The sequence below is a fragment of the Equus przewalskii genome, chromosome 21 (assembly GCF_037783145.1).
Source record: "Equus przewalskii isolate Varuska chromosome 21, EquPr2, whole genome shotgun sequence".
In the NCBI taxonomy this organism is placed as follows: Eukaryota; Metazoa; Chordata; class Mammalia; order Perissodactyla; family Equidae; genus Equus; species Equus przewalskii.
The window spans coordinates 3,815,242-3,831,502 of NC_091851.1; the positions used below are offsets into that span (position 1 = coordinate 3,815,242).

Consider the following 16,261-nt stretch of genomic DNA (forward strand, 5'->3'; position numbering starts at 1 on the left):
TATAGTTTTATCTAATTCTGCAAATAGGAGAATTATTTTGAACTACTTCTTCCAGGTGGAACAGCGCTGACGCACCCAGCATAGGCTTCTACCCAGCAAACCAGCTCTGACCCAGGAGCAGCAGAATGGATCCCTTCCTTGGTAGGTGACCTCTCTATTATTTTAATCACCTAATTGTCTTCATAAACACACCAAGGACAAAATAAATAAAAATTTAAAACCTAAGCATGGTTGAAAATAAAGAAACTGAACAGAGCTTTTATTTGTAGCACAAGTAGCCCTTTAAACACTGTTAGTAAGAAAATACTGTAGCAAAGTCTCAATAGAAACGTATGACACCTTTTTCTGATTCAATTCACTTTAAGAACAATCCTTAGAAATGCTATTTTAAGTACTATTATTGTTTGAGAGTGCTAGCACACTTCATAAAGAAAGAAGAAAACTCCAAATACCAAGTTTCATTTTTACTCTACCTTTCCCAGATATATTCCACAATTAATGCTCAATCAGCATACCAATGCAAACTGTTCTTGTAGGGAAAATTTCACAATTCATATACTTGACATTTTAAAACACTTAAAGAGTTTATAGGACTTAAGATATCTTTTCTGACATTCTATCAGAAGAGGTTAGCCAGTTCAGCATCCTGTGAAGTGTTACAGGCAGTGAAAGTTAAACCCTCCCAAGTGTTTTCAACCAGCAAGTCTGTTACTGATTGCATGTACTCCACTTCCTCCACGCTTCTGATTCTGAGTTATCTGCTTGCCAACCATAAGCCTTACAAACACTGTAGTAATGGTTACATTAAAAAGTTTATCTTCATACATATTCACGTTTCAAAAAAATCTCCTTGAAGAGATAAAACATTCTATCCTTTGCCTGATTCATCCAAAGGTGAATACAGAAAGTTTGAGAAAGACTCCTCTGAAGAAACAAATTTGGACTCTTAGAAGACTTTTGCAAACCCTGATCCCAATACTATGAACAACTGAGGTTTTGCATGGTTTAAAACTATGCTAGGTGCTATGAGAAAAAAAAAAACACAAAACAATGCTATTGATGAAAATAACAAACACAAAGATGATAGATTACCTTTTAGAAGAAAAGAAAAGCAATGAAGGGCAGGCTACCAAGGGAAGAAAATTCCAAACAATGGGAGGAAGGCACAGAGGTCACTGAGATACTCAAGGGACCAGCCTGGGTAGCAAGGAGGAAGTGTGCTTGAGGAACTGTGGGCATTCAAAGCTATGGCTCTACCAAATTATGAAAGACCTTCCTTGAAACAGCAAAGGAGTGTAATTCCACCAGCACTACAAAGCATCCAAAGATTTGTGAGGGGCGGTAGTGTTTAAGAAAGATAAACCAATAGATTCAGTGGGAAGGTGAAATCAAATAAATCAGCTGGGAGATCACTATAGTAATTCAGGAGAAGAAACTACAAAACAGCCTCACTGGGAAGAGCCAGATATGAAAAATAATTGGAAAGAAAAAAACATTCCACAACAGTGGTGTAGATAAAGGGAGTAATGTAGAGTGAGAGGCCAAAGCATATAATGGACTCCTAAGTCTGGGCAATGGGGGAAAGCGGAGCCCCAGGGACAGAAAGGACAGGTTGGCAAGGAGAACTGGTGAGGGCATAGGACAAAGAAGTCAGTCTGGAATACTGAGTCTGGGGTAGAACAAAGGGGTGTGTGCGTGTGTGCGCGCGTGTGTGTGTTCTACTCCAGATGAACAGAAAATTGTGCTTCCTGCACTAGGAAGATAACTTTTCTGTAATATTAAAATCATATGCAGGTTTTATATATTTAAAGTTAACAAAAAATTATTCTAAAAATATTGTGTCTAAGCAAATCACAATGGTGAAGCGCAGGATGAGGAAAATTAAGGGAGACAGCTCAGTTCTAATTCAAAGTTGAGCTACAAATATGTTGAATGATTTATGGAACCAGAACTAGAAAAAAAAAGATCTCCTAGGTCACAGTATTCTCTAAGGGTCCCTCTATGAACTTAAGACACTTCAATAATCTCTACAATATATTTTCTCACCTCTACAGATAAGACCTAATGTAATGAGAGGAACCCACCTAAACTTAACTTGAGGAAACTTCTCAAATATGGAACGGAACACTAGATGCAAAAAGAGGAGGGAAAACAATGCCAGGAGTCAAAATAGAGAGAAATAACTGGCAATTGGCACTGGAGGCTGCATTCTCAAATTTTCGTTTATAAGGCAAACACAACACTGGAATGTACAAGTCCTGAAACAAATAAATACACAAAACCTGCAGTAGACTGGATCTCGGCCTCAACATTACCCCTCAGAGAAAACACTGAAAACACCTCATAAAGTAAAAGTTAACTGTGGTCTTTCACAAATCTCTAGGAAATTAATTCATAGTAATTTTATTATGAAATTATTTTCAACATATACCTAAATATGTACCTACATCTGGGACTTGTTTTATAAATTTAATAATCTTGTGAACACAGTGGATGTCAAATTCTACCAAAAGGCCCCTTAAAGGCTCAGAAAAAAACCAACAAGAACAACATCATACAAACAAAAACTCCAGGATTTGTCAATTTTGTAACTTTTCCCTTGAGCAAGTCTCTCTACACTAATTAGAAAGTTAAGCAGAACTAACTATTTCCAGAGGGCTGGGCAGGAAGGCCCTTGAAAACATGCAGAAAAATTGAGAGGCACAAGCAAACATGTGATAATCCAAAGAGGGAATCAGCGGGATTAAGTGGCCCAAAGTACCACTGCAAGCCATAGACCCCAAGGGTTAATACGCAGTGTCCACACTGGACCTGTGAGAGCCAGACGGTTTGTGATGGGTGTAGGAGCGCAGCTTACAATTACTTCTGAACTCCTCCCTTAACAAAAGAGCCCAAAGACAAGGAGTCAGGACAAATTATGCTTAAAAATAAACAAAAATTGTGTGTAAACAAAAGCAACTCATCTAGAAAGATTTTCCAAATTTACGATACTTTTCTTGAAATAAAAGCCTTTCTAGAATGGCAGTTGCTCTCTAAATCCATTAAAGATAGGAAAATAAATATGCCTATACTTCACAAAGAGAAACCTAAGTAAAACCAAACTATTTCCTGAGAGTGAAAGAGATGAGTGGGAAAGGAGGGCTCAGGAATAGCTTCCCAAGCAGGCTGTCACGAATCCTTGAATTACTAGCATGTGTTTGCCTTAGTCTTGCCTAAAGACTAAAGAAAATGACAATGCCGTCAAGATTAGTAATCATATACAACAATTACTCAAATGAGTAGGTAAGTCTGTTGATTTTTATTCTAAAGTCATATTATATTTTGCATTTTTGCTCACTAGAAAATGCTGTTAACATTGAAGAAATGAACTCTTAAGTTATCCAGACAGCAGAAATTAGCCCTTTAAGTTTATAATAATTGTTCATAAAAATTTCCACAAATTTATTCTATCTCAACCAAAATAAAGTATATAATAGTTTTCTTTTCAAACTCTGCAGCACCACAACTGTAAATATAATTAAAACAATCTGTTACAAATACAGAAAAGCTGTGTGGGCCTCTGAGGTATAGAGGTCTGTTTGCTCCCATATAGCAAACTACCCCTAGAAACGCCTACTTTTTACCTCCCACTTTCCTAATCCGGGAAGAATTAGAGGTTGTCAGGGGAAACCAGAAAGCTGAGAAGCAAGCTTGTTAAATCCGTAACCTTAACAATATACATAATTTAAAGTCAAGAGGCTCTGCTCTGAGGTCTGCAATACAGGGACTCTCCAATCTCAAAGCACTGGTGGAACAGTAGCTGCCATTTCCTTGAGAATCAGAAGTCTTCTTAAACTTATTTGCAAGTTCAGAGCTGTGTTTTGGGTAAATGCCATGAATTTTGGAAAACTTACCTGATTGCAGTGTTCTGTGCCAGATCCCGTAACATGGGAACAGGAGAACACACTATTCTAAAGAGAAAGAAAAGAAGAATTATCTATTTGTAAATTGCAACCTTTTTGGTAAGTGGAAGTAAGATGTTGCTTTAAGAAAGAGAAATCATTAAAATGCACCAACAAAATACAACCATTTATATCTTTAAAAAAGGACCCTGTCTTCCTGGTTTGTAAGCTCATCAACAGAAAACTATTACAGGCAAAGGCTTCTATCAGAATTTGTAAAGAATACCAACAAACCAAAACGGGGGGTTGAGTGAACAGATCACCAAATGCGAAAATAGAACAGGCACTTTGTAAATGAAGAAAACAAAATGGTTAATAAATATAGCATATAGCATTCAATTTCATTAGGAATCAGAGAAATGCAACTGTAAACCACAAGGTGCCAATAAGTATCCACTAGACTGAGAAAAATTAAGGTCATGACAATTTCAAGGGTTTGCAAGAACATAGAGCAACAAGATCTCTCACAAACTGCCAATGAAATTATAAAATAGTGTAATCACTTTGGAAAACCACCCGATATTATCCAGAAAAGATGAAGATACACGTACTCTTTGATTAGCAATTCTATTCCTTGATATATACCCTTGAGCAGCAGTTCTCAAACTGATCTCAGACGCCCTTAACACTCTTAAAAATTGAGGACCTCAAAGAGCTTTTGTTTACATTGGTTAGGTCAATCAATATTTACCTGTTAAAAATTAAGGTTAATTTTAATTAAAAATTAAGAAATTTTAGGGGCTGGCCCCGTGGCCGAGTGGTTAAGTTCACGCGCTCCGCTGCAGGCGGCCCAGTGGTTCATTGGTTCGAATCCTGGGCGCGGACATGGCACTGCTCATCAAACCACGCTGAGGCAGCGTCCCACATGCCACAACTAGAAGGACCCACAACGAAGAATATACAACTATGTACCGGGGGGCTTTGGGGAGAAAAAGGAAGAAAAAAAAATAAAAACTTAAAAAAAAAAACAAAAAAACAAGAAATTTTAAAAATACTTTTAAAAAAATACTAATTTAAAAATAACTTAATAGATTACATGTCAACATAACATTTTTTATGAAAAACTATTTTACAAAGCAAAAGAAATAAATGAGAAGTGCTATTGTTTCAATTTTAGAAAATTTCTTTAATATCTGGCTTAATGTCTATCTTAACAGATGGATTCTCTTATCTGTTTCTGATTCAGTCTCTTGAGATACCACCTTACATTTAGCCTCTGGAAAACTCCACTGTACACTCGAGAAATAGAGAGAGCAACAAAAGTAAATAACATCGTTAACATCTTGGTATTATTATGAAAGTAGTTTTGACCTTGTGGATCTCCCTAGGGCTCTGTCAGATATGTCACAGCTCTGACAGAGCTACTATATTAAAGTGGTGGGCTTTGACACCAAGTCTTTTTCAGTCCATCAGGTTTTCTGTTGTTGTTATTTTGTTTTCTCACTATTACTAGAAAATAAAACATTCAGGCAACAAGGAAAAAAATGCTAACCAAACTTCCTCCCAGTCGACCCAATTATACACAAATGAATGCTTACTGATCTGGAAGAATGGCTTCTTCATCCAAAGAAAACTTTCCTTGAATCCCATGACATAGTTCAGGGGGTACACCCACTGGCTGTGGAAAAACACATTTCTGATTTTATACCCAAAAGAATTGAAAGCAGGGACTCAAACATACACTTGTACACTGATGTTCATAGTAACATAATTCTTAATAGCCAGAAAGTGGAAACAACCCAAGTTCTCATCAACAGACGAATGGATAAACAAAATGTGGTATGCACACAAAATGGAGTATTATTCAGCCATAAAAGGAACAAAATTCTGACACATGCTACAACATGGATGAACCTTGAAAACATTGTGCTAAGTGAAATAACCCAGACACAAGAGGACGAATACTGCATCATTCCACTTATATGAGGTACCAAGAAGACGCAAATTCACAGAGACCCCAAGTAGAAGAGAGATTACTAGAGGCTAGGAGGAGGGAAGAATGGAGAAGTATTGTTTAATACTGTTTAATGGGTCTACAGTTTCTGTCTGGGAGGATGAAAAAGTTCTGGAAATGGATAGTGGTGATGGTTGTATAACACTGTGAATGGACTTAATGCCATAGAATTTTATACACTTAAAAATGATGAATATGGTAAAATTTTTTTCTACTTTACCAAAAATTTTAAATGCACTCCTGATTAACTAATCAAATAATTATAGTATCTGAAAACACCTGATGATGGCAAAAGAGACCATACCTCTGTGGAACCTGTCTGGTACAGCTCTACAATGAAGTCGTGGAGTGGGTGATGTTTCCCCACAAATAAGACGTCACCTCCAAGACTGTTTCTTCTGGCTGGGGGAAAGTAAGAAAAGAACAAAGATCTAACAATTATACCTATAAAAGCAACTTTTATGAGAGTAAAATATGCAGCATCTAAATTTTAAAAATTTCATTATAAAGTTTACAAAAAGTAATTTCAAAGTGATAGATCTAAATATATGATGTGTTTCCGTGGAAGAAAGGAAGCTTTGACAATAAAGTTTCAAAGATCAATGACTATCAGAAAAAATTATCACTAAAAGATATCTGAATATAGTAATGCAAGATAAGGGACAAAGTTTTCTTATTTACAAAGAACTTAATTTCTTACTATAAGAAACATACAAACATTCCCCAAGGAAACACAAATAAATCGTATCATCTGGTAACAAAGATTATTCTATGGGTGGCTGACAGAGAAATTATTTCAATAGGTTTATTATACCGGCATTAAATAAATTTTCCAATAGAGACCAGCTTTGCAATTTCCTGATACTTTTAACTGTCAATATTAATGGCAAAATGTCACATTTTGTGCAAAATAACATTTCAAGTTAGCAATATGAGGGCAAATGCTTTTGTTTCAACCTAACCTTTCAGGTGAAGTTATTGTTATTTGGGGGTATGAAGGGAAGAAGGGAGATGGGGGAAATTAATAACACCCTCCCAACATGCAAAAACACTTTTGTGTATGCATGTTATATAAGAATCAAAGTCAGAAGATATTCTTGAAGTATTGCTTTTTAATAAATTTAACAAACACTTGTAAGTTAAAAAATTTTAATTAAGTACTATTCAATTTATGCATAATAAACTTTAAGAAGCAAAGTTAACTTTTGTCATAAAGAAATAAAATCAATGATTTATGCCTCCCTTTATGGGAAATTTGACAAATGAAAAAAAAGGTCTAATTGTATAAGGAAATGTAAAGTCTCTATTACACAGACTCAACGTTGACCAAGTGGAAGTAGGATTCTTACTCTCTTCTGGAGTGAGGTCTGGGTACACCTCTTCTAGGGCAGCTCGCAGCCTCCGCTCATCCACGAACGGCAGGAGAGCAACACCTGGGGAAACAAAGGCATGACAAGTGGTCCAGCTATTAGGATCACCTAAATGCCAACTATCACTGATCCAAATAAACATTTCTAGTAGAATATCCCTGCTGATATGAAAACATTTTGGAACTGAAGTCTATTTAGCCAAATATCACACATAAATACTTTCCACGTGGTGGTAGAAGAAAAAATTCTATATATTTTCCATCCATATAGAAAACCATGTTTGCTGAATCTTAACACTGTGATGATAAAATATTTACATTAAATGAACAAGTGGCCACCTGGACACTAGTCTGTGTTCTCACCTTATAGTAGGATGCCTTCGGGCAAGTCAGTTAATCTCCCAAGGGCTTGAGCCCATCCTTTCATCTTTCTAAGACTTGGTTTCTTTTCTTGTAAAAAGAGACCATTCAACCAAAATACTCAGAAGGTCTGTTCAACTAGAATATGTGAAATGTCTCTTCTAGTTCTAAAATTGCACAGTATTCTGTTTACATTTTAAAACCTAATAATTACATACAAAAAAATTTTAAACTCGTTTAAATAACTTTGGGGAGGGCGTGGAGAATAGCAGCTGTTCATTTTTAGGCTGAAAACTGTCCTCTGGAGCGTGATGGAATTAAGGTCATAATTTGGACCTACACGCATAATTTTCAAAGATGCACAGTGGTAATAGTAATACAATTATCTATTACTACAAAAATATGCAAAGTTATTGAAGCATATATATGTTCTGCTGTATACAGTATAAATAGCATTTTGGCTAAATAAAAATTTAAAGATAAATACCAATGAGAAAGCTGAATGCAGCTAAACAATTTTTGAAACTATTGCCACTCAAAAACTGCTGTACTTGTGATTGATCCCTTTAAAACGATGAGAAATGAAAGGTTTCCAAAGTTGTCATTAAATTATTTAGCTACCATATTTTCAAAAGTTAGGAAACATGTTCAATTTTATTACCTAGTAGGGGAAAATATACTTTTCAAAGTTAAAAAGAAACTAGCTTCTAGTGTGAATTTTGAAAGGCCAAACAGTGATTTCAAAGATATTAACATCCATCATCTGAATAAGGCTATTTCAATTACCGGTAAACACCAAACATGGAAAAAAACCTACGGAGCTGTTCAAGTTTTATTTAGTCAAACACTTAACAAAACCTATATCATGCAAAACTACATTATCTAGCTTTTGTTTTCTACCTTCTAGATTTAGAATCTAAACAAATTATCAGAAAGACTTTCCTTCAATATCAACTCCAGAAGCTAACTACAACCAGTAAGCATCTTGCAGTGCTAATGACAGCAATAAGGTTATTAAGCAACAAGTCAGCCTTATTGGCAGGGTAGGAAGGAATGCCTTACACCCAGATGTGACAATGGTTGGACCTGAGCATGAGCTTGATAGTAAAACTGACAATAACAGCTGTTTTCTTCTGAGCACTGATTTACTACATTACATGCATTAACTCATTTAATCCTCTCAACAACACACAGGCAGCCCAAGTAGTGGTAATACTTAGGGAAACACAGTAGTCATACTCTCTGGGTTCAGATCTTAGTTCTGCCACTGTGTGGACTTTGATCAAATTACTTAAATTCTCTGTTCATGTAGAAAATACATAGTATTTGAAATGACTATGCTATATTCCTTTTATATATACTAAGCAAACATTATGAAAACACAACATTGCAAGAACATGTGTTCAATAAATGTTGAAAAAGTACCCAGATATATTTTATCCTCTATCATTTTAAGATGTACTTAACTTAGGCAAGAACTTAAGTATTATTATTACTTCTGATAAGTTTTAAAGACATATGGAGAAATAACTATATCTCCTAATAGTACTAAACTTTACCTCAAGAAAGGTGTCTTGCTACAGAGTCTAATAAATAAAAACATTTATATAACATACAAAAATATTAAAAGAAAGGTCTGAGTTTAAACCCATCCCAAAATTAATTTGGAATCTCAAGAGGCCTCAAATAGCCAAAACAATCTTAGAAAAATAAAGTTGGAGGATTCCCACCTCCTGATCTCAAAACTTACTACAAAGCTACAGTAATTAAAACAGTCTGGTACTGACTGGCACAAAAACAGATATAGCAACCAAAGGAACAGAGTCCAGAAACGAACCCTCACATACATGGGCAAACGATTTTCAACAAGGGTGCCAAGACCACTCAATGGGCAGTCTTTTCAATAAACGATGCTCAGAAAAGGGACATCCACATAAAAAAGAATGAAATTAGACCCTTATTTTACACCATAAACAAAAATGAACTCAAAATGGACCAAAGACCTAAACGTAGCTAAAACTATAAAACTCTTAGAAGAAAACAAGGAGAAAGCTTCACAACATTGGATTTGGCAACTATTTCCTGGATATGACACCAAAAGCACAGGCAACAACGACAAAACAGCCCAACAAAAACTGGACTTCATCAAAACTTAAAACTTGTGTGCATCAAAGGACAATATCAACAAAGTGAAAAGACAACCCACAGAATGGGAGAAAATATATGCAAATCATATATCTGATACGAGAATAGTGTCCAGAATATATAAAGTATTCTTACAATACAACAAAAACCCAATTCAAAAATGGACAAGGGACTTGGATATTTCTCCAAAGAAGATCTAGAAAAAGCCAATAAGCACACGAAAAAATGCTCAACATCACATCACTAGGGAAACGGAAAGCAAAAACACAGTGAGACACCACTGCATACCCATCAGGAAGGCTATCATCAAAAAAACAGAAAATAATAAACCTTGGCAAGGATGTGGAGAAATTCTAACTGTTGTGCACTTACTTTTCCTCTGGATGATTTATACTACAATGATATAGTCAGCAAGTCATCTGCGTGCTTATATATTTACTTATTTATTTAACAAACACTTACATAAATATATTTATTTATATATTTATATTTTTACTTTACTGTCTCCCATTCTCCTATGCCTCTTCTCCTTCTACTTTAATCAAAACATCCTCCACAAAACACATTCAAAAACAACCTAAGGCCCCAATCCATTCACATATAACAAAATAGACTACAGATCACAACACTTACACAACCCCAATCAATGGGTTGCAATTCTTATTATCATTCCATTAAAGTACTATGAAACTTCTGTTACTACATAAACCAAAAGTAAACCCTAAAATCTCATAAAATGATTTTCAATTTATAAATTATTATTTATCCCCCTTCGCTCCAAAATTCTGAGTCACTTTACTGGTCATCTGCACCAGAGGGAATAAAGAGAAAAGAGTGAAAACATGATTTTACCAAATGTGCTTTTATCCTAGAAAAATATATGGTGGAAGAAAAGGTTAAAATGATTTGCTAAAATGGGCTCTGGTGTGAAGTAACTGTTGGTTCACTGTGCAAGAGACCTCTTCTCTATGTTTTACATTCAGTCATCATCACACATCTGTTGAGTGGCAAACAGTTCCTTAAATTTAGTACTAATTTTATATTGCCATTCTTAGAAAATCCGTGAACAGAAGGAATAAGGAAATACATAAATAAATAAGAAATAAACTTTAAGTAATAATTAACGCCAAGTATTTAAATTACATTTCTAATACTTTTCAAGTTTCCATGGAGTATAAGTGAATCTCCACACGGACACTATCATGTTTCTACATCTCTCAGCAACCTCACCAGACATCAATGAGCTACTGATGGAAGGAGCAAGCCCCAAGTCCCAGTAATTAATCACGAAGGAGATAAAGACATAATCATTAATCTATTTCAACCCAATTTACTGTTTATCAGAATGCTACTATTAAAATTACCCTAATCATTGCTAATACCAGGTTGGATGAAAAAATATCAAATTTTCACCTACACTCTTCAAAATTTTATCTTCTACAGAAATTCTTTCATTCAATAAATCATGTCTGCTTACAGTTTACCAAAAGGAGAACACTTTTTTAACAAAAAGGAATAATGCCTAAATTTTACCTTGCCAGGCATATTTCTTCCCATTTAAATCAATGGCAAAATCTTCAGGGTAGAAGTCAATTATACTAGAATCCTGTATCAGGGAGAAAAGTAAAGATTCAAGACAAAAGTCACATATATCTGTTATAAAGAATTTGATAGAACTTTCATTCAACTTATCAGGTCTGAGGAGAAAATGAGGTTTCATTCCTTTTAAAAAATGTTATTAAGATATCAGGGCACTGATCCTGGGTCTAGTAAAACAAAATTAACAATTTTATTTTAAACAATGAAAAAGGCATTATTATAAAAGAATTTTATAACTGACAACTGTGGGCCCAAGACAGTGAAGAGTTTATTGACTCTAGTAACTCCTACTTCACAGCTGGGTCTCACTCTTTCTAGCTAGCACACAAAACACATGCAGCAGTGATTTCAGGTAATCCAGTCTTTGAGCTCTGGTAGCCACCACACGTGGCCGGAACAAATAAAACTAACGACTTACAGGTACGCTGAGAACAAAATACCCGTTATAAGAATTTCTCCCAAACACAAATCAATTGTATTTACTGTGAAGGGTACTGATGTCCAAGAAAAGCAGGAAAAGAAAAGTAGTGAAAAATATACAGAAGAATCCAAATACTTTTGTTTCTGGATTTCCCTGTTTTAACTATAAAATGCAAAAGCAACTGTGACTAGTGTTAGTAAAACGTATGACAAAAATCCAGTTATCAACACACTCAAAACACGAAGACACTCACAGGATCACTCATGAGCTTCCGCCATGATGGAGGTAGAAAGTTACCACTTGCAGCTGGAAAAACTCCCATAAGCTGTTCCAGTGGTTTAAACTGCAAGAAAGAAAAAAAGTTTAAGACGCACAATTTTTATCTAAGCCAAAATTCCATGAATTTTACGGCTGTAAATAATCAAGCTTACCGGTTTAGTACCCTTCTCAAAATCAGAAGGCATGTCTGCAATACCTTCAAAGTCTGAAGCAAATGGTGCATAATGAAAGGGATAGTACCACTTCCAGGAAGCACAGCCCTAGAATCATTAAAAACAAACAAATCCATGTCAATGATGGACACAGTAAAGAAAAAAAATTAAACTATTAACCTATAATATTTTATTGATCAAACATGAGACTTCTGCTATACAGTCCACACATTATTTTCCATGAGTCCTAAAAGCTGTTTTGATTAAATCCAAACTGCTACTTCACATCAGTGGCTCTTTGACTTAAAAATACTGCAAAGCATCTTTAATAATCAACAGTTAATACCAAACTTTACATTCACAAACACAAGTTGGTGAAGACTGTTATCCTTAGAATGTGTTTGGTGACATTTCTTTCCAACTCTAGAGCTGCTACCATCAAATACAATGAAGAGCTACCGCAGCAGACACTCACTGAACGCACAGTGGTAAGGGACATCCCTGAACAGTGACTGAGAGCAAAACAGCCAAAACTTCCCTTTCATAATTCCCTATTATATTTTCATACGACAACTTTCTCTTTGCTGTAAAAATATTTAAGTAAACTCATCAAAAAGAAAATAGCAAGTTATACTCATAGAAAAGAGAAGTCTTCCTGCTATGAGTTTTGACTCCGTGCCTAGCGAATTAAAATCTTGACAGTAGGAGTAAAACGTGAAATGAGAATATTTTACAGTTGGTACTTAGTGTATTAAATTACTTTCTACTTTCTGACAAACTTCACCTATTCCCAGGTCACATCAAACTTAACTTGCTTCGCTCTCCAAGCACGAAACCAGATATTAACTATCAGTGCAACAATCCCCTATATGTCCACCTAATCTCTCACCAATCTGACATCTCAATTATCAAAAGCTTTAAGTCAGATACAGATTACTCCAATTAGAATGCATGCACTTCATGTAACATCACTACATTATATGGAGGAAATAGTATTATTCAAATTCCTTTCAAATTCTTACTAGTTCTTTTCCAGGCTTTGTCCTTTGTTCAGTCATTTAACAACTGCCTATTAGTTACTCTGTTATTTTTTATTCCAATTAAAGAAAACACTAAACTTGAATCATTTTAAAGACAAAGTACTCTCAACCACACTATTTAACGCTGAAATTCTTTAGCACAAGAAAAATTAGCTTTGTTTATATATTAAGACCTAAGGAGCTTCAAAGGCTTTACAAACAAATATTATTTAAGGTGATGAATTTCTTTATAGGAAGCTTAAAAATACGAGTCTGGGTTTAATTTCAGAATATAACTCAATAATACACATTATTACATTATTATAGAAATAACTATCTTCTTAAAATGATTAACTGGAGATTTAGAGGAAAATACTCTTTTCGTACCTGGTAATAATACCGAAGAACCCAGCAGAGCCCTTCAACGTAAGACTGTACAACTTTACGACGGAATTTCTCATCAGCTGCATCAACGTCAAATTTGTTCTTGTAGTACCGCTGCTTCCAACCAGCTTCCCAGAGCCTGAAAATCAGGCAAAGCCAGGTCATGTTGAATTAATACACTTTCAGTAAATGTCTACCAATTTATCAGCCAAATGGACTTACACTTAACATCCACGTGAAATGTAAATGAGTTAAACAGTAATACTAACACAGCTTCATTTAATTATTTCTAAAAAGCCCACTTTCACAGGATTTATTATCAACTTAAAGATAGTTAAACATCAAAAACACAAACACTGATTCTAGTAAGATCATTATAAAACTAAATTTAGAAAAAATAATAATTTATTAAAGTAGATACAGAACACTTGTCTGCTCAGATTTTCATAGTGTTTTACAGGTTTTTTGATTTTGGAACAATTCTAAAACTATATTTTAAGATTCAAATACTGAAGATATTTTATATAGTTTCAAGTTCCTCCGTTTGTTAAAATATATGTAAACTACACAAAGAAAGTCAATTAAATTACTTTTTAAGAAAAGACTTGTACAGGTAAATTTTTAAAAGGCAAAAAAAGGTTTATAAAAGAATAACCTAGAAGCCAGGCAGAAATTACGTATATACCTACTCTCCCTATCCTCAGGCCTTTTCCCTCATTCAGCAGAGAGTTATTGCTGGCTCGAGCGAAGGACACACACACACACACACACACACGTTTGTTCTGGTAAAACTTAGAAGGAGGTCAATCAATTCACTAAATTTTCATTAATCATTGAAAATACAACGTGAAAAACCATATTTTCACTCAAAGTATATGTTTTTTTAAGTACTCATTTCTCATTCGCTGAAAGATTTAAACATTTTATTGAAGGAAAACAAAGATACCAAAGTATACTAAAAAGAAACAAAACAAGACAGATCAAGAACATCAGGATGACTCTCCATTAAAGGCTATTTTCCACCATGTGCCAAATCTTACAAAGTAACCGCAGTCATGTTTTAGGACACACCATACCAATTTTAATTTTCCCCCCACACAAAAGATTTACAGAACATCAATCAGGAGAAATATCTTCTACTCATAATGTTGATTATCACTATTTTACAGAAACTATTACTGAAATAAATGCTAACAACTCCAAGTATTTCCTGATAGAAGCAATTCTACGTTATTACCCTCAGCACCAAGATCAAACAATAAAGTACTAAAAAAATCAAGTTAACTATTAAGCTGGTCTTGAGTATGATGGCTACATAATAAAAGAAAAAATATACTCTAAGAGAAAAATCCAGAGTTGTAGAAGCAGAGGATAAAAACTCAGATTAGGTAAATGTTCAATCACAAGTCACCACAGATCTCAGAATCTGACATCAAAGGACATTGGGAAAAAAACAGAATCAGACATGACACTTGAGAAGTTTCTAATCATAAATACAAATGCATCATCCATGTCCTATAAAAGAAGCATGAGCTGTGAACCACTATTGTTTAACTTTGAAATATATCATTTTGCAAAATTCTTAATGAGTTACAATTATTGAGATTGTTGGCCATTTGCACTTGGAGCCCAGGGTTCAAATCTGGATTTAATTATACAAGAGGCTGTTAATCTTATTATATAATGATCCTAAACCTCTGGATAAATTAAAGAATCCAAGTTTCCTATTATAAATTTTAAGTATACAGCTAACAGGAAACTTATGTCATGAAATATAAGTGTGCATATGCAAACTCGCGGTTTTTAAAAATATATTTACCTCTTAAGTGAATGACTTTTGCATATTTCATTTTAAGGAAGAACTTTTTCAATTGAGATGATTAAAACAAACTATATTAAGTATCCAAATGTAACTGAACTTTCTGGGTTAAGCAGCTTGAAAATTTAATCTCATAACAGTAACATTCAGATCACATAGTCAGGGCTAAACACCTCATGTCTAGCCAATCTAGTGCCTGGTCTCAGAGGGAAAAGTGGCTTGGCGGACGAAAACCTGCACGCATACTAATCTAGATACTTAGATTTAATAGCTATAGCTTACACATCTCACTGGAATTTACTGACTATTCTAACCCTCCACATTAATTACTTGTGGATAAAAAGATCACAGGCAAGCATGTGAAGGCACTGCTGCTCTAAGCTAAATAGCATTAATTAGACCTCATCTATTTCAGCAATTTGCTAACAAAGTGCTACCAAAAAATGGCTTCACCTGACGTTATCCTCTGGCTCAGGTTCACTGTCACTGTCTTCTGCTTTTCGCTTAATTCCTCCTATTGGAGACGGGGAGCCATCAGAAGTGAAACTCGCATTAGGAGATACTGAAGGACTCTGTAGAAAATTTTGACATTACAGACGAAGGATTTAATTATTCATTTCACATAAGAAGTTACATCCAACTGCTATTACCACCATGCTTCATGGCAATACATTTTTAAAAACTATTAAATAGATACGGTAAATATATATAGAAAGTACAAAGACTGATCTTGGCCTACTCCACCTCCCCAAAAAAGAATAATATAGTATCAAGCTTCCTATGCTTCAACTCAAAAGAATTTGAACATTATTAAGGTAA

At 34.7% G+C, this 16,261-nt stretch overlaps 1 protein-coding gene across 1 annotated transcript in view; it reads right to left on the reverse strand.

Annotated features, from left to right (window-relative positions):
• The window catches only part of XRN2 (5'-3' exoribonuclease 2), a 75,154-nt gene that overhangs the window by 24,129 nt on the left and 34,764 nt on the right, over window positions 1–16,261 (reverse strand). The window contains exons 16-24 of the mRNA XM_008538847.2: window positions 15,896–16,014; window positions 13,627–13,762; window positions 12,221–12,328; window positions 12,043–12,132; window positions 11,303–11,375; window positions 7,245–7,328; window positions 6,200–6,297; window positions 5,480–5,559; window positions 3,894–3,950 (exon numbers count right to left, since the gene is read on the reverse strand). Of these exons, the coding sequence (XP_008537069.1) occupies window positions 3,894–3,950; window positions 5,480–5,559; window positions 6,200–6,297; window positions 7,245–7,328; window positions 11,303–11,375; window positions 12,043–12,132; window positions 12,221–12,328; window positions 13,627–13,762; window positions 15,896–16,014 (845 nt within the window). The remainder of the gene's footprint in view (window positions 1–3,893; window positions 3,951–5,479; window positions 5,560–6,199; window positions 6,298–7,244; window positions 7,329–11,302; window positions 11,376–12,042; window positions 12,133–12,220; window positions 12,329–13,626; window positions 13,763–15,895; window positions 16,015–16,261) is intronic.